The 19,679-nt window shown below is 35.5% G+C and overlaps 1 protein-coding gene across 1 annotated transcript in view; it reads right to left on the bottom strand.

The window, feature by feature from the left end:
* Window positions 1-1,032: 1,032 nt before the first annotated feature.
* The window catches only part of LOC150107635 (uncharacterized), a 136,723-nt gene continuing 118,076 nt past the window's right edge, over window positions 1,033-19,679 (bottom strand). Inside the window, exon 8 of the mRNA XM_090392145.1 lies at window positions 1,033-1,257. Coding sequence (XP_090248271.1) covers window positions 1,033-1,257 — 225 coding nt within the window. The remainder of the gene's footprint in view (window positions 1,258-19,679) is intronic.

Here is a 19,679-nt window from a genome sequence, read left to right as displayed (position 1 = left end):
CTAGCCATGAATGAGTTTAAGAAAAGGTATAAACAGCTGGTAATGTATGCCTCCATTGATGAGTCCTTGACTCTCTGGAGGTCTAATAATAATAATAAACTTTTGTCTTTAGAAGAGAAAAGGGTAATGGATTCTCATATAATTAAATGTATGTTACACATTGATTAATTAGAAAGCCTTTTGCTAATAAATGCTATCTTACGTACTGTATAGTATATAAAAAAAAAACTCCTGTGCTTTCTTTCCAAGTTGTTGCCTACATTTTATGAAAAAAAAAAAAAACTGGTTTCCAGTCTAGAAAGGGATTAAATAATATTCCCTCCCCCTTTTATCAGTGCCTGTTTATTGGGAAAATTTTTTTAAATTAATCTTGTTTTACAATCCAACTGTTTTTAAATCCAATATCTGAATTTATATTTAAAATGAATTTTTTTAAACTAAAATTTTTGTTGCAAAGTTATTTTTTAAAAATTTTTAAAAAATGCAATAAGGCATTTATCAAATAACAATTGATGAAATGGATAAATAAGGTGAACTGGCAAACCCAATATATGTGTAAATGGCTAACTCTGACAACTGTATTGTGAATATATATATATATATATATTTTTTTATATTACTCCCACACAAAAAAAGGCAGAAAGGTCTATAGCAAATAAATGCAATGTATGGGCAAAATGTTGCTATTCTCAGTAATCACATCAAGATTTGATTGTATTTTAGAATAAATGGCAAACATCCCTAGTAAATACTACAATTAAGAGTACTGTGTAATGAATTATTTTATTTTTGTAATAAACATTACTGATCATTCCAAAATATTTGTGATCCTAAAATTCAGAGTACTGATTTGGCATAAGTAAGTTTTCAAACTTGATTGGCACTTATTAATATGAATCATGCTACTGTATTTAAAAAAAAGTTCATAAAATTTTACTGTTTATCATAGCATTTTTATGAGATTTTCTTAATTAAAAAAAAAGAGTAAAACTAGAAGTAGCAATAAACAAGTTGAAGAATAATGTTAGTCCATTACTTAATTTTTTCTTCATCCTGTTTAATAATTTCCTGTTCACAATTCATCTGTTCTATAACTTTCTTTAATTCCCTAACAGCAGTCAAAAGTTTCTTATTATCTTCTCTTCGGTCTGCAATTAACTCTTTACAGTGACATGACGGATGAGTGAGTATGGAATGCGTTCCTTTTAACCCTACTACATGCATACATGTAGCTAGGTTATCCACTAGTGAGAGGTACTGTAATATTACAAAAGTAAATATTAAAGATACCATAAAAATCATTATTACACAGCTTATTATTATTATTATTATAAACAAAATTTGTACTCAATTTTTACTTATTTTGCAAAGAGAAGAGACAGGAGAGAAACAGTATAGTGATTTCGTGATCATGGGGGGGGGGGGTGCTGATGAGCACATGAGAAAATCAATCTTTCTTAGTGCAATTAAAGATATTAGTGAGATGAACATCTAACAAATACAAAGGGGGGGTTCATTTTTGTAGAAACAAATAATTTAAAAGATGATAAGTATTCCTGGAATGAAGAGGATGAAAGAGTTACAGAAAGAAATGAAAATAAGAGAGAGAGAGTAAAGCTTGTAAGTCTACTGCTAAGGTATGATAGCAAGTCGATAAAAAGAAGAGTGAAAATTAGTCTATGCATAGGTTGATTAATAAATGTATGGAGTGAATCTGATGAATTAAAGGCCTAGTATATGACTAATGGACTGCACTTAAAAGGATCTGAAGTTAGGTTGGAGAATGTTTTGTTTAGTAAGAAAATGGAGGTGGATCACAGGTGGGTGCAACATATGCAACAAGTGTGAAAAAAAGAGAAGATCAAAGAAGGCTAAATGCAGTTTCACAGTCTCAAATCTGAATGGGATAGTAATTAAATGATGCAAGGTACCTATGGTCCAAGGGGGATTTTGAAATTCATGTATACTAATGCCAAAAGCATCAGGAACAAGGATGAGGAGTTTTTGGCATTGGTTAGCTTAGCATGGCCAAAAATTATAGGCAATTTTAATTCTAGTGGGAGATCAAAGCCAAAAAGCCAACAGAATAAAAGACATAGTTGACTGCTGCTGAAAATCAGAGGTGCAAAGGGAAATGCAGATGATATATATTTTAGGCAAATTAGCTCAATGAACACAGGACAAGTAATCATTATGATAGGAAACTTCAATTATAGGAATATTACAGTATCTGTATAAGAAATTTAGTTTAATCCTTTATCCAAGTGTGAGCAAACAAAGTTTGCGCCTGTATCTTCAGGACTGGGGTAAGGTGGTACAACACCAGGGAAACTTGTTGCAAAGGTGGAGCAAGCTACCAACACTCCTATCTCAGTATCTCCCATAATGCAAAACACATCTCCTTGCGGATATGTCTAATGTTATGCATTAGACATATCTGCAAGCCCTGGCTCCCACTGAAGAGACCTCAATAAAGGTTGAAACTAGTCTGGGTTGTGGCCCTTTCCTTAATGCATAACATTAGACATATCCGAAAGGAGATGTGTTTTGCATTATGGGAGATACTGAGATAGGAGTGTTGGTAGCTTGCTCCACCTTTGCAAGGAGTGCCCTGCTGTTGTACCACCTTACCCCAGTACTGAAGATACTTTCAGGTGCAAACTTTGTTTGCTCACACTTGGATAAAGGATTAAACTAAATTTATTATACTCTAACCAAGTGAGAAATAAACCTTCAACATCTTTCTCTAAATCCAGAGTAATTTATTAAAAAAGGGTGGCACACCATTTGGCAACTCCTATAGGTAGAGATGACCTGCTAATGCTTCTGCTTGGTATCTCCACTTGGGCCTGGCTCCCACTGAAGAGACCTCAATAAAGGTTGAAACTAGTCTGGGTTGTGGTGCTTCCCTTAATGCATAACATGAGACATATCCCAAGGAGATGTGTTTTGCATTATAGGAGATACTGAGAGAGGAGTGTTGGTATCTTGCTCCACCTTTGCAACGAGTTGCCCTGGTGTTGTACCACCTTACTCCAGTCCTGAAGATACTTTCAGGCGCAAACTTTGTTTGCTCACACTTGGATAAAGGATTAAACTAAATTTATTATACTTTAACCAAGTGAAAAATAAACTTTCAATTACAGTATCTGATCTGATCAAAAATATTTGAATGCCTGCTCATCCCAACTCTTACTCAATTATTTTTGATCAGAACTGCTGATTATACTGCTGCAGTAATTCCTTCCATTCTTCCAGAAGAGCATTGGTGAGGTTCATTGCTGAAGCCAGGTAATTCAGCCTGGCTTGCAGAAGGCATTCCAATTCATCCCAGAGGTGTTTGATGGGATTGAGATCAGGAAAGTAAAGTTCTTCAACATTCACCTCATCAAACTATTCCTGTACAGACTTTGCTTTGTGAATGAGAGGATACAGGAAAGGGGCCATAAAAACTTGGAAGCACAGTATTGCTTAAAATGTCATTATAGGCTGCAGCATTAAGATTACCTGTCACTGAAACTAAGGGGGGCCCAGCAAGAACCATGATGCCTTGTCCACCAAGGTTCACAGCTAGCACAAAATATTTGGACAGGTAGTGTTCTGAAATCTGCCAAACCCAAACTCATCACACTCGCCATCTGGTGAAATGTGATGATTCCAAACCCAAACTCGTCTGTTGGACTGTCAGATGGTGTAGTGTGATTCATCACACTTCACCATCAGCAAGAGCAACACCAAGTGTTGCCCTTGCTGATTAGTGTGTAGCTGCACGGCTATGGAAACAAACCAATGTCCTTCAGCTCACAATTAACAATTGTGGTGCTGGGATTGCAGAGGCATTTTGGACTTCAGTAGCAAATATTTCAACTGAGGGTGATTTTTTAATGCATGCTTAAGCACTTAGCTCTGTGATTTTATGTGGCCTGCAAAGTTTCAATTGTGCTGTTGTTGCTAATAGGTGTTTATACTTCACAATAACATCACTTGCAGTTGATCGGGGCAGTGCCATGCTGAAAGTTACTGAGCTCTTTAGTATGGCCCATTATAAGATATAAAAAGAAGCACATGTTTGTTTATGAAGGCTACAAGACCATGTGCTTGCTTTTATATCTGTACAAGCCAAGGTTGTGATGTGTACAGCCATATACACTACTACAAAAGGGGCATCCAGATATTTTTTATCGTATTTTTATAATGTAGATGGGATATAGGAAAGAGTATATGGGGAAAGGAAATAAATTTATGCAACTACTAAGAGATAATTACCTAAAATGACGATGTAGAAGGAACCTCAGGGTTTGAGTGTGCTAGATCTGATAATAGCATCAGAAAATTTGATCATAAAGTATGCCTGCAACCAGGGAGTGTGAGGGTGATTGTGCAGTCTTCACTTAGGAGATAACTAAGAATGTAGAATTTCCAATTAAGAAGAGGTATATATGGAACTACAAAGCCAGTAATTATATCAAACTTAAGAAGTAGCCTTAGGAGTAGTGCCATGGAATTAAGCAAATGCAAAGGAAGGATTATTAGCCATTCAACCACCAAAAGTCTGTGATGGATGAAATATATCAACCATATTAAACTTCATATCCAAGTTTTGTATGACAGTTAAACACAGCATGGCTGGTAGAGTAGTTAAGGAAAGCAGTAACAGACTGTATAACAAGGGTAAATCAGGTAGTCATTAAATCAATGATAGCAGCATCAAGCAAGAGCTAAAAAAAAAAAGAAGATGAAAATGTTGTAGAGTAATTATAAAGAGACGTAATCAGCAAACTCATGAGCAGTAGAAAGTTTGGATGAGAAGGATGATGAGCAGTGTAAGAAAGGCAAAATCAGATTATGAAATAAAATTAGCCAAAGTGATCCAAAGGAAATCTCAAAGTTTTTTCAAGATATAGCAAGTAAAAGGTAGAATGATTATGAAAGGATAAGAATGATTACAAAAGGATAATTTTAATGTATGGAGGTGACAGAAGCAGAAGAAATAGTTGAAATACTGAGTGATAATCACTTTTGTGAGGGTGTATCATTTCAGGTAGAGTGACTAATGTGCAACAGATACAAGAAAAGGTAGAATGAACTGGATGAAATATCAGACCATGTCTTATGAGAAAGTGCAAGAGAAATTGACAGCACTTTTAACTAGGCTGTTTAACTTTATTCTCAATAGTGGCAGAGTTCCAAGTGAAGTGGAATAATGGCAAGATAGTCCCATTACATGAAATCACTAGACTGAGGTAGCAATTATAGACCGGAAGTTAAGGTATTGGAAAAGTCAGTAAAGACAGAATTCAGGAATAGATGAATAGGAATATGATACGCTGTTCCTTTTTACAATAACATGATATTGCTGCATCCTGCAAAGACATATGGCAGAATATTGCACAGAATGTTATTCTATATGCTGGAGCAAAAAGGATGAACATGAAGCTGGTGACATGGATAACATAGAGGCTGATGGATAGTTATCAAAGAGCAGTAAATGCACTAGAGTGGAATTCTAGATATGTAAATGCATGTTATGCTACCAAAGTGCTCTGTATGTAGGCTACTGCTGTTTATTCAATTTGTAAATTAATGATGTAGGAAGTAATGTGAGAGAAAATCAATTGTTTGATGACAATGAAAAGCCACATAGGGGCAATAGTTAATAAAAGTGAAGAACAGATCCTATAGGCTGATCTAAATTGACTTGCAGTCCAGGTAAAGGATACCAGTTCAAAGTGTATGGTGCACTTTACACTCTGACTACTGTATAATTAGACATAGGAAACTGGACTGCAGGAAACCGATGAGGCTAAGGATTTGGGGGTGAGGATGGAGAGCAGGTTGATAGAGGAAAAGTGGATAGAACAGCTCAAAGGATCACTTGGTTGAGAAACACATTGACAACCAGGGATAAGTAGTTCATATATGTCATATATGGACTACTATAGACTGGAAACAGACTGCTCTCTGTCAGGATACTGAAGGTCATCATCATCAAATTCCTGCCATGTACCCTCAAGGGGTGTACAGGATATGATAGTACTACATGAAAAATTTACATCATTACTAACTTCCTATCTACAATTTTCCTCCAAATCAGTCTGTTACTTGTCAAGACTCCAACATTATCAGATCTTATATTTCTATCGTCTAAGGCACTTTGTACCGTATCAATCCAAGTGTACCGTATCAAAACAAGTGTTCTCTGCCAACCTGGCAGAGAACGCTTGTTTTGCCAATCTTTCCTCTCCCATTCTATTTAAGTGACCATACCAACTGAGATTAGCTCTGCTAACGCATTCCTGGATGCTGACAATGTCAAGTTCTTTCCTAATATCCTCGTTTTAATATGATATTGCCATTGATGCCATCTGTTCATGCCTCTAATCTTTCTCAGGACTCTCATATCTGCAGTCTCTAGTCAAGTGTTTTACTTCTGACCCAGCTCTCAGATCCATAAGTTAAAACCGGTTTGAACACTGTCTTGTATACAGCTAATTTAGTGTTCCAACTAATTTCTCTCTTGACTTCCTACCATACCAGCTTTGTTGATTCTGTTGTCTATTTCCATATTTAATTTACCATCTTCACTAAAAATTGTGCCTAAGTAGCTGAAATGTTTTACTTATTCCGCAGGTTCTCCGTTCACAATGCAGTTGATATTTTCAGCAATTCTGCCTATTTTCATTGTCTTTGTCTTTTTATTGATTACCTTCATACCATAACTATTACAACAGTTATTCAATTTAGTCAGGGAATCTTGCAGATTGGTAGCGGATTTATTTAGAAGTATAACATCGTCTGCATAAAGCAAAGAGCTGATATTAACATCTCCTATTTTGATATCATGTTTAATACCACTTTCCTTCATAATGTGATTCATTATGGTCCCACCTTATTTGTGACCATAGGCATAAATGTCTCATTGTCCAGTTCCCCATTCTCATATTTGCCCACATCACTCTACTTGAGACTGTGTACCGTTCAAGAAGATTAGCCTTGTATTTAGTGTTGAATACTATGGCTACTTTTTCTTTTCTTTGATTGTTATTGCCTGAATATAGCATTTTGTATTTATTTCTCAGAAAGATCTCACCAGTTTTTGTCTTTTTTGTTTCAGTCAACCCTATTATGTTGATCTGGATCTGGTACTTATCTAATTCCTCAGCTAGCTCCATTTCTTTGCCATTCAGGCTTCTTATGTTGATAGTACCGATCTTTAACTTGGGGTGTGTTTTCAGATACTGAAGGTTTGGGTTAGAAATATGGAACACATGAAGAAAAGAGGGGGAATGTGATAGAAACATATAGGTTTTATAGATCAGAAAAATTTCTTTTCGATACAATATAAAAAGAGAGGAAAAAAAGTATTGGTGAAAAATGGGGAGAAAAAAAAAGTAACAGTGTGAGTAACAAAAACATCAGGACTAAATTTTTTAAGTGGAAGGTTGGAAGTGATTGTGAGCACTTTGCTAGTGAATGAATTTAAAGGGAGTTTTTATAGTCAGTGCGAACCATCTAAGATGAGTCTTCAGACTACAAGGTTATTCCTGTGCTATAATAATAATGATTAAAATAATCCTGTTTCATTTTTTAAAATAAATCTAATTAAGCTCATTAAAAATACTGCCTTAACTTTTTGCAAGCTATGTAAACTTTTACATAAACTAAACAAAATTCAGTAATACTTTGGAATAATCATTCTACATACATAGAAGGTATGGATTTATTATTATTTTTTTTTTGATAATTTGCAAAACATATTGAAGTAATAATATTTACAGGTAACTTACTTTATGATTTTGTGCATGTTTTATAATTCAAAAGCACAGATTGCACAGGCAACTGATAGCTGAAGTGTAGTATCTACACTGGTGTCCAAAAGCTAAGGATGAATTACATTTTTACCTGTATATGAAAAATTTTTTTTGTGACTACAGCCAAATGTGGACACATATATTTCTTGCCAAAATACTAATAAATTACATTACACAAAAAAATTGTTGCAAATTTTGTACATATTAAAATTATGATACATTTTTGGCAAAAGTTACAAATTTCCTAAGGGCATAGTTAAGGAATTAACGTACAGTGCTTACACAAAACTATACAGAGAGAGATTTTAGTATAGAATATGTCCACTCTGAACTGTGATGTAGCTCTCTCACAACATTCTACCATGCTTAACGCCAAGTGATTCAGGAGTTCTTCAGGCAAACTAGTCCATTCATTTTTCAGAGTAAGGATAAGGCCTGGTTTGTTTCTGGAGAGGAATTTTGAGCAGCAATGAGTTTTGATTCGATTAATATCCTAGTCTCAGATGTATCTCCACTGCTCGCGTATGATGTGGTGTGGCATTGTCATCCATAAAAATGATTTCTCTGAATTTGGAAGTATAATCTTCAAAAATAGTGTTCGCCCTTAGGTTTTGGACACCACTGTATAAACAGTATTCATTTCATATAAGTGAAACATTAATTTCATGGCTAAAAAAAAAAAAAAAAAAAAAAAAAAAAACTGAATTTTTCAATCATTTAAATAAAATTGATGGGGAACTTCAGAATTAGCTGGAGATGCCTATCAATTTATATATATATAAGAAAGAGAGAGAGAAAATAAATATGTGTATGTGATGCAAATTTTACAAGCTTATTTTAGGATGCCCAGTTGGTGAACATTAATTTTTGCATTCCATTGCCCTGATGAGTATTATAAATCTCATCACACCTCTAGTATCAAACAGAGTAATTTAATTTATTTATCAAATTAAAAATGATTAATTTAATATAAAATATATATGATACTGATGTATATTATACAAAATATGAAATCTTCTTAACATAAAGTACTGTTCTGAAATATAATAAATTTAGTTTAATCCTTTATCCAAGTGTGAGCAAACAAAGTTTGCACCTGAAAGTATCTTCAGGACTGGGGTAAGGTGGTGCAACACCAGGGAAACTCCTTGCAAAGGTGGAGCAAGGTACTATCACTCCTATCTCAGTATCTCCCATAATGCAAAACACATCTCCTGAAAGTATCTTCAGGACTGGGGTAAGGTGGTGCATAACATTAGACATATCCGCAAGGAGATGTGTTTTGCATTATGGGAGATACTGAGATAGGAGTGATAGTACCTTGCTCCACCTTTGCAAGGAGTTGCCCTGGTGTTGCACCACCTTACCCCAGTCCTGAAGATACTTTCAGGTGCAAACTTTGTTTGCTCACACTTGGATAATGGATTAAACTAAATTTATTATATTCTAACCAAGTGGAAAAAAAAACAAAACTGTCAACTACTGTTCTGAAAGAAAAAAGTTTTAATCAAAGCAGAAATTGTTACCCTGACAATGGTTTTGTTTGTGTTAAAATAATTACATAATTTTCTTTTTTAGACAATTTAAAAACACTGACTTTAAATAATATAAATATATAAAAATGTGACTGAAAATATGCTACATGGTACCTACAGCATTTAAGATGCGCAATACATGTGCTCAAGCAGTTTTTTGCACAACAAAGTGCTATTTTCAATTTCCTAGACCACTATAGTTCACTGTTACAAAACATAAGAGTAGTGTGCCACAGTGGACAGTAGTAGTTTGTTACATACATAGAAAGTAGGGATTTTTTTTTTTTTTTGATAATTTGCAAAACATATTGAAGTAATGATATTTGCAGATAACTAACTTACTTTATGATTTTGTGCATGTTTTATAAGGTGAATTTTTCTTAGCAGAGCACTGCATCTCTGCTAATGGAACTTTGGTTGAGGATTTTCAGTAGTCTGTTAGAGAGAAATTGAAATAACAAATAATTGTTATTTTTACATTATATTGAATATATATCCCCCACCCACCCACCCCTGCCCCACATTTTTCTGCTTTTGTGCTTGGACCTGGACATGACTTCTTTTAATTATGGAAAATTTTAAAAGCAATAATAATAGTACAGTGAACTGTGTATTATTCCAATCTCAATTAACCAGGTACCTCATATAATTGAATTAAAAATTCCAGAGCTAGCTAGTTCCATCACCAGAAGTGCAATATTCCTGATATTGGCACTGTGATTTGTTTCTTTGGTTTTTTGATATGGATACATACATACACACATCAAATGGTCATATGATGTGTGTATGTATGTATCCATATCTAATATTAAGGTGGAAATTAAAAACATGATTTGTTTTTAATTTCCACCTTAATATTAGAAATTTTCCCAATTAAACTATACTGCAAAAAGTTCAAAATCAAAGACTAACATGAAATATTTTCTATTTTGTTTATACGTTTGGTGTTAAATGCAATGCTACTGTTTTGGTATGGTAAAAGGTTGATTTGAAAATAAAATTTGCAAATATTTCATTTCAAAAATGTTACTTTGTGCATGAATCATGCACAAAGCCTTAGAACAACCGCTGATGTTGAAAGTTTTTCTACTTGGTTATACTATAAATTAAAGATGACAAGAAATTATATTCTTGGTTTAATCCTTCATCCAAGTGTAAGCACACAAAGTTTGTGCATGAAGTAACTTCACAACTAGGCCATCCATATATAAAGGCTAATGACTTCATTATCACTTGCCATAGTATTCCATAATGCAAAGCACATATCCTCACGTACATGCATAGTGTTATGCATTATGGGAAAGGTCACTTTCTAGACTGGTTTCAACCTTTACTGAGGTCTCATCAGTGGAAGCCAGACCAAGAAGTGATGCCAAGGTTGAAGTAATGCAGAGGTCATATGACCATATACATGTAGCCAAAAGGTGTCGTGTCACACCATATTATAAATAACTCTGGATTAGAGATAGATGCTGAAAGTTTTTCCACTTGGTTATACTATAAATTAAAGATGACAAGAAATTATGGGATACTAAGACAAGTGATATGAAGTCATTAGTCACTATATACGAGTTGCTTGGTTGTAAGTTACTTCATATGCAAACTTTGTTTGCTTACACTTGGATAAAGGATGAAACCAAGAATATAATTTCTTGGCATTTTTAATTTATAGTATAACCCACTGGAAAATCTTTCAATATCTATCTCTAATCCAGAGTATTTTAGTAATAAGGTGTGACACCTTTTGGCTACTTTTATATGGAAATATACCTTCTCCATTGCTTCAACCTTAGTATCATGATTAACAGTGAATTGTGAATTCTGAATAAGCTGGTGTAAGATCCTTTGGAGTGAAGTAATGTGAAGTAATGGCACATACTAATTCTATAAAATAGTGATCTTTTGCTTTTTGGTTTGATCAAATATTTGACTGTATGCATATATGTAAAGTTTTATATATGTTTTGGTAAGTTCTATAATTCAGAAAACTTTTAAGTGCAAATTTTTTTTGATTCCTATGCTGGTAGATCGATTTGACGGGATATTAATATTGGGTTCTAGGACCCACTTCTCAAACTTTATTCTAACAAGATTATTACCACTTATCAAACATGACAAAACCTATAAATGAAACCATATTCGAAGAGGTAAACAGAAAATTTCTAAGATTAGGAAAATTATTGAGTGACAACTGGCCAGGGAAAGTAAAGCTGTTCGATACATCCCCCCCCCCTCTACAGCAGTCACAGATGACAGTATGGATGATTTAAATCACGGAAGTATGCTGACTCAATCAGAATTAGGATTCTCCACAAATCTAGAGGATGCTGCATCCCTAGATAGCATTCAGCAGTCTTTGGAAACTAACACAGAATTCCAAATAGTCAAAAAGAAGAGGAAAATCTCCTCTACTGCAGATGCACCCAAAACAGCAGAGACAGAACCAGATAATGAACCTAAAGAAAGGGTTCCCCCAGTCATTCTAAGGGCCAAAGAGCACTGGACATCCATTACATCCACAATAAAATCTTCAGATATCACCTTCACAAAAGCTACAAACACAGAAGAAGGAATACGTATACAGCCAAAAATGTCATCAGACTACAGAAAAATAACCAAATTCCTAGACAACAACAACCTGCCATACCACACATTTGCACTCAACAGTGAGAAGAATCTAAAAGTGGTATTAAGAGGGGTAACTGAAACAATACAGATAGAAGTCACAGCAGACCTCTAATTTTAGGGATTTAGCCCAATTAAATTCAGCCATGCAGAGAACTGATAAAACACCCTACTCCCCTAATTCTAGTGGAAATAAGTAGACCAAAAACACATATACAATCTCTAGACCATCTGTGATCTAGCCATAAAAGTAGAGGCATTAAAACATAAATCAACTACAACACAATGTCACAGATGCCAAAAATTTGGGCACGCACAATGATTCTACAAGGCTGAATTTCGTTGCATGAAATGTGGTGGCAAACACGCAAAAAATGAATGCCAAAAAAACCTGCACACATCCAGCAAAGTGTGCAAATTGCGGAGGCCCAAACCCTGCAAACTATGGGCTGCATAGCATTTCCTCAAAACCAAAAGACACAACTCAAAACAGCAAACCAATACAAGAACGCACGTCCTCCCATCAAACGACAATCTCCACAACGGATGGAAGATCGTATGCTGAAGTTACAAGACCAACCTACCTACTTACAATGCTCACAGTGAGCGGGAAAATTACCCACAATAATCCCAGCACCCACAAACTAAAATCCAGATGAAGGGATGAAGAGTCAAGGACTCAGTCCATCAACCAAAGAAGTTCCAATTCCTTAGTATCATTTTTTGGTCCAGCTGATACCAAGAAGTTAAAAAGGAATTTTTTCAGCTATCAAAGAAGCATGGAGAATTTGGGCTTCCAGTCTGAAAATTACTTGTATACAGAAGCTAATGACTTCACATCACTTGCCTTAGTATCCCAAATCTTTAATTTATAGTATAACCAAGTGGAAAAACTTCCAACAACTATCTCTAATCCAGAGTATTTTAATAATAAGGTGTGACACCTTTTGGCTACTCGTATATGAAAATATGACCTTGGCATTACTTCGACCTTAGTATCACCTCTGGATCTGGCTCCCACTGACGAGACCTCAATAAAGGTTGAAACAGGTCTGGGTAGTGACTCTTCCCATAATACAAAGCATTATACATACCTGTAAGGATATGTGCTTTGCATTATGGGATACCAAGGCAAGTGATATGAGGTCATTAGCTTCTATATACGAGTTGCCTCAGTCCTGATTATATTTCAGGCACACTTTGTTTGCTTACACTTGGATAAAGGATTAAGCTAAGTATATAATTTCTTGGTATCTTTAATTTATAGTATAACCAAGAGGAAAAACTTCCAGAGTGATTTGTAGCTGATGCTGATTCTAAAAATAGTCTTTCAGACCTATAACGACATCTCTAATAAAGATAGTTTCTTCCATCTGATTCTATATCAAGGATGGTCTGCTAATCCTGACTTGTCATGTAGATGACTGTGGATGTAATTTTTGTGTTCTTCACGGCAGATGTTAACTGATCTATTAGTCTCTCCAAAGTAGGCCAAACTGCAGGCATACGAAACCTTATACACTCGTGCAAGAGGATGAAGTTGATCTTTAGGAGAAGGTGGTTAACTGAACGTATGATTTGAAAGCAGCATGGAGATCACAATTGCAGAGAACGTTAGCTATCTTTTCTGATGTATCCTTAATATGTAGGATGGGAATAGCTTTTCTGTGATCCTGTGTGTCGGCATTTTAAGGATGGGGATTGCATACAATAGCTTATCTGTTTAGACACTGGTTAAAAAGGTGTTGCAAAGGTCCTTGAACTCAGTTACAAGATGTCAAGGGTTGTGTCATTTGAACAAATAGCCTTGACTCGTTGAGTAAGTGTTTTGAGGATGCTATAAAGTTGGCAATGGTCATATGATATGTGTATGTAAATAACTTCCTGTATGAGTAGATTTTCTGTAACTGGAGATGGATAATCAGCCATTAGGAAGTCATGTCTTAATAGGATTAACTTTATGATTATACTTGATCGTATTCATGACAACAATGGCATTATTGTTGTCAGTCTTCATGACAGTGTTCATGATATTATTGGTGTTCTGGCATAGGGAGCAAAGCGCATGTACTTCTGAGAAGGGTATATTTAAAGGTGGTGGTTTTGCTTTGTATACAATTTGGGAAATATAAAAATGTAATTTATTAGCTTCATTTGCATGTAATTCTCAGATACCTTTTTCTACATTTACCATAAGGTATACTTCAAGGAAACAAGAGATAGATCAATCTACAGTGTTATCAGCAGGGATCCAACAAAAAAATTGTTGTGAGGTGGTTGATAGAAAGACATACGAGGGTGGTCTGAAAAGTTCTCGGCCTCAACCATAGATGGCAACACTATCAGCAAGATTTTTTTTTCTTAAGTTGGTACATCTGTCATAAGCATCCATGTGAAATTGCAAGTCATTCTATCAAGTAGCTTGTTTTATACAGCTGTTGGAAAACCAAAAGTGTTGTCTGTATCCCTTGAAATGGATAAAGTTGAGTATCATGGAGTTATAAAATTCTTTGTAAAAGAAGGTTTAACTACAAAAGAAATTTATTCGAAATTCATAAGTTTATTGTCACTCTTCTCTTTTGTTTTTGACAATTAAGAAATGGGCTGCTTTAAACACGGAGTTTAAACACGGTCGTACCAGCCTTGAAGATGATAAACGTGAAGGACGTCCAAAAAGTGTAACACCACCAGAAATCATTGATCAAGTGCATGATATGGTATTGGATGACAGGCGAGTCAAAGTGCATGAAATTGCTGAGACTATAGGCATTTCAACAGAACACGTAGGATTTTGAATGAAGAATTGCAAATGAAAAAGCTTTGTGCAAGATGGGAGCCATGCGTGCTCACAGCAGATCAAAAACTCACTTGCATGAAAATCTCTGAACAGTGCTTGAAGCATTTTAACAAGAACAAAACTGATTTGTACATCAATTTATTACTATGGATGAGACTTGGATTCACCATTACACACCAGAATCCAAAGAGCAGTCAAAACAGCGGACAAACTGGTTGTTCAGCTCCAAAGAAGAGAAAGTCAGTTCCATCAGCAGGAAAGGTCATGGCATCGGTGTTTTGGGATGCTAAAGGCATTTTGTTTATTAATTATCTTGAAAAGGGTAAAACAATAACTGGGGAATATTATTCCGATCTTTTAATCAAACTAGATGAAAAAATTCATGAGAAAAGATCCGGTTTGCAGAAGGAAAAAAATCATCTTTCATCAGGACAATGCACCTGCCCACAAAGGTGTTTTGGCAATGAGAAAATTAAGGGATCTGCACTATGAATTATTGGAACATCCACCCTATTCCCAGATTTGGCTCCCTCTGACTTCTGTGTCTTCCCAAAACTAAAACTCTTCCTCGCTAGTCAGCGTTTTTCTTCAAATCAAGAGGTGATTGCATCTGTAGAGGGGTATTTTGCAGATCTTACTGAGAACCACTACAGGGATTGGATAATGGTGCTGGAGCATCACTGGAATAAATGTATTAGTCTTAAGGGAGATTATGTTGAAAAATAAAAATAATTTTGAAATTATAAATTCGTTTTTTCATTGTTAGGCTGAGAACTTTTCAGACCACTCTCGTATTTAGTTGGATGCTGCTATGGGCCAGGGAATGTGGAGGGTGGTGATGAAGAAATGTATAAACAACTTGGATTAGTGAACAAAGGAAGGACGATTATTATGGACGACTTTAATTATGGCATTATGGATTGGAATGAAGATATAGCATTTGGGAATAAGGAAAATGAATTTCTTGAGTTCTTGAGACATAACATGTAAAGGCATGTAATGGATGCAGAATCTCAGGCAGCATGTAAAGGAGGGCATGCGAGGATTGAGAGTTTTAGATTTGATCACTTCATCAGAGAATGCAATTCTGAGTGGGGATTCGCACTTTCTTCCAGTTGGTGAGATGTGATCATGAAGTGATCATCTGGGTTGTGGCTAGCCATATGCAGTGTGAAGAAAGGATGCATGTGGAAGTACAAGGCTGGTGATTATGACAAGCTTAGGAGACAGCATGGAATGAGGAGTTGAATGGTAAGGTTATAGATGCTGCTATGGAAATGACAAAGAAACACATAACAGCATCAATGTGTGAATGCATTCCGAAGGTCAAAAGGCTGAATAAGATAGGTGTAAAATGGATGAATGAGGGTCTTAAGCAGAAATCTGGAGGAGGTACTTTGGAGACAGCACAAGAAGAATAATGGTAATAATCAGTTACATGAAAAGTAAAAAGAACAAGCCAGGCAAAGAAAAAAATCCTAGAGTTTTTTAGATATGTGACAAGTAAAAGGAAGAATGATTATGGTAAGATGATGTTAATGGATGAAAATGGTAGAATGGCAACTGCTGCAGAAGACATTGTTGATGTATTCAGTGATCAATTTATAAGGGTATTTCATCCTGATCAGGGTGGAATCATGAAAAACTTAAGTGTAGAGGACACAGGAGAGGATGGCTTAATTGTGATTGAGCAGGAGGTATACGAGGAAATAAATAACCTTGATTCAGTAAGGCGATAGGATTTGCTAACATATCACCACACATCTTAAGGGAATATTCCAAGGAAATGGCAGTAGCATTGGAATGCCTGTTTAATAAGAATTACAACAGCACAAGTTTCAAGGGATTGGAAAGAAGGTAAAATTGTTCTATTGCATAAAGGTGGTGTTAAGGTTGTGGCTACAAATTATAGGCCAATCTGTATATCTAGAGTTGTGGTGAAGGTACTAGAGAGATTTGTGAGAAGTAAGATACAGAAATGGGTTGATAACAGCAGTATTCTCTGTGGTTATCAGCATGGGTTTGTTAATGGGAGATCATGTTTCCCTAGCTTACTTATGTACTATAACAAGGTGTGGATTTTGCAAAGACTTTTGATAGACTGCCACATGACAAGCTGTTAAATAAATTGAAACAGATGGGATCAGTTAACAGATTTCTGAGTTGGATCATTGACCAGTAACTGGCTGTCAGATAGGTATCAGAAAGTTGTACATAGCAGGGCAGTATCCCGAAAGAGGAGGGTCACTAGTGCTGTGCTGCAGGCATCATTTTTTGGACCATTCTTGTTCGGTTTGTATATTAATGATATTGGAATGGGTTTAACCAGTGATATGCAGCTGTTTGCAGATGATGCAAAATTGGGAAGAGCACTGCAGAGTCAAGTAGACGTTATGGCCTTACAGGAGGAACTGAATAGATTTTATGAATTGAATGGGCAGGTATGTGGAACTATCAGTTAATGTTGCAAAGTGTAAGGTTTTGGGATGTGGTAAGCATCAATAGGATGCAAAGTATACACTTGGTGAGAAAACTTTAAAGGAGGTAGAGGAGATGAGAGATCTGAGAGTGGTGATAGGCAAGGACCTGAAATTCAGGGGCCACATTGCACAAGTTGTGAAGATGTCATACTGGATAATGGCAATGATGAGGAGGAGGGCCCTGACTTGCAGAAACAAAGAGGTTATGTCATTGTATAAGGCCTCGATCAAGATTATTGTGCACAGATTTGGTCGCCGGGTTTTCATGGTGATGAGAATATGTTAGAAAGGGTCGAGAAAGATTCACAAAGTGGTCAGTGTTTGGAATGTGGAGTATGAGGACAGAGATTGAGAGAATGTAAATTGCAAAGCCTCGTGATTAGCAGGAGGAGGGTAGAGATATGATTGAAACATATAAGCTAATCAGCAGTTGTTATCAGGTTGATAGAGGAGATTTTTCATAGAATGGGATAGGGGTGTGTAAGAAGGGTGTGAGCAGAAGAGTGAGGAGTAGGTTCTTTGCATGGAGAGTGGTTGGCGAGTTGCCAACCACTGAGTGTGTTGTGAATGTGGACACGTTGAATCAGTTTAAAGCATGGTTGTGTGCAATAGCGTGTACCTCCCATGATGAGTCTCTGACTCCATAGATGTTAGATATTAATAATAATAATAAATTAAATAAATTATTAGCAAATGTACATTTGTGAGATGACACTACTGTTAGGAAGTTGCAAATTCATCATGCCTGTCCACTTCGTCTCCATGATCTTACTAAAATAGATAAGGAAGACAATTCACAATGCCCAATTAATGGACTATATTGGCTCTCCAACTGACTACCTTGAAAAAAACATCTCTCTGATCATCTTTGGAATCTCATTGACCATACTGCTCTTATATCAAAAACAGTGTTGACTTTAAAGAGAAAATGCCTGTCCACTTTGTCTCCATGGTCTTCCTAAAATACATAAGGAAGACAACCCACTATGCCCAATAGTGGACTACAATGGCTCTCCAACTGACTACCTTGAAAAAACATCTCTCTCATCATCTTCGGAATCTCACTGACCATACAGCTTTTATATCAAAAACAGTGTTGACTTCAAAGAGAAAATAAAAGATCTACATCTGACTGATAATGAAATTATGGTTTCTTTTGATGTAATCTTCTTATTCACCAACATATACTACAAGACTCTCCAGTTTTTACAATCTGATTCCCCAGAAGACACTGTCAACCTATTTAAATTTATCCTCATATGCAGGCTATTTTACATGGCCTAATAAGTTGTTTAAACAAACAGAAGAAACAGCAATGGTGATCTTATCTCACCAGCCTTAGCTGATTATTTTATGGAGCATCTAGCAAAGGAACTCTTTGGTTGCAATTGCAAATATGTCATCAACAAAATATAACCATATATAAGGCTGAGGAAATATAGTGTTGCTGACATATTTGCAATAATTCTGACTCGGTCCCACACCGAGTCAGAATTACTTCAGTTTCTAGAGAAAATAAACTCTTTGTATTATTATATCACGTGAATTCAATAACCAACTACCCTTTTGGATACCATAATAATTTGTAATCCCACAGATGTTGAATTTTCGGTTTATCGGAAACCATCCTTTACTGGCATATACATTCACTCATCCTCCCACCTTCATTCATCACAAAAAATAGGTATTATTAAGCATCTTGTACTTAGAGCTCATATGATTTGCTCTTCTGATGCCCTTTTGTTAGATGAACTAAAAAAATTAAAAGCAATCATGATATGTAATGAATACAACAAAACACCATTCAAAAAAGTAATGATAATTATCATCCTTCTACCCAGACTACAATCCAATGTGAAAATAATTTCAATACCCTGCCTTAAAGGACTATTGGAACAAATAGCAAGGATTATTTAAAAATTCAATCTATATGTTTCCTTCAAATCCACTCAGAAACTGTCTTCCTTCCTACCATCAACAAAGGATATATTACCACCTCTTTCCTTACCAGGTGTCTATCAAATAGCCTGCTCATATCATCTTTCCTATTTTCAACAGACTGGCCATTCTGCCTTGATTAGAATTAAAGAACATCATGGCTATATTACATTTTTGAAATCTCACAAGTCTGGCCTTCCTTCCTTCTCACACTAATGACACTAGGAACAGAGTTCTATGGAACCAGACAAAACTTCATCATTCCAGCAAGTTCAAATTCGACCATATTTTCCTAGAAACAACTACACTTTGAAACCATCTGAATCTGAATTCATCAGACTGTATGCCAATATCCAAGTTTTGGGAAGTGATCACTATTAATTGTTCAATAAGTTATATTAATAATTTTTATTTTCATTTTTTTAATTAATAATTATTTTAAATAATTTTTATCTACACAACTTACTACAATTGTTCCTTCAAACTATAATAG

Source organism: Typopeltis vanoorti, chromosome 4 (assembly GCF_054136105.1).
Source record: "Typopeltis vanoorti isolate ZY-2024b chromosome 4, IOZ_Tvanoo_1.0, whole genome shotgun sequence".
In the NCBI taxonomy this organism is placed as follows: domain Eukaryota; kingdom Metazoa; phylum Arthropoda; class Arachnida; order Uropygi; family Thelyphonidae; genus Typopeltis; species Typopeltis vanoorti.
The sequence above is the reverse complement of the archived record's forward strand: the minus strand, read 5'-3'. Positions and strand labels throughout refer to the sequence as shown.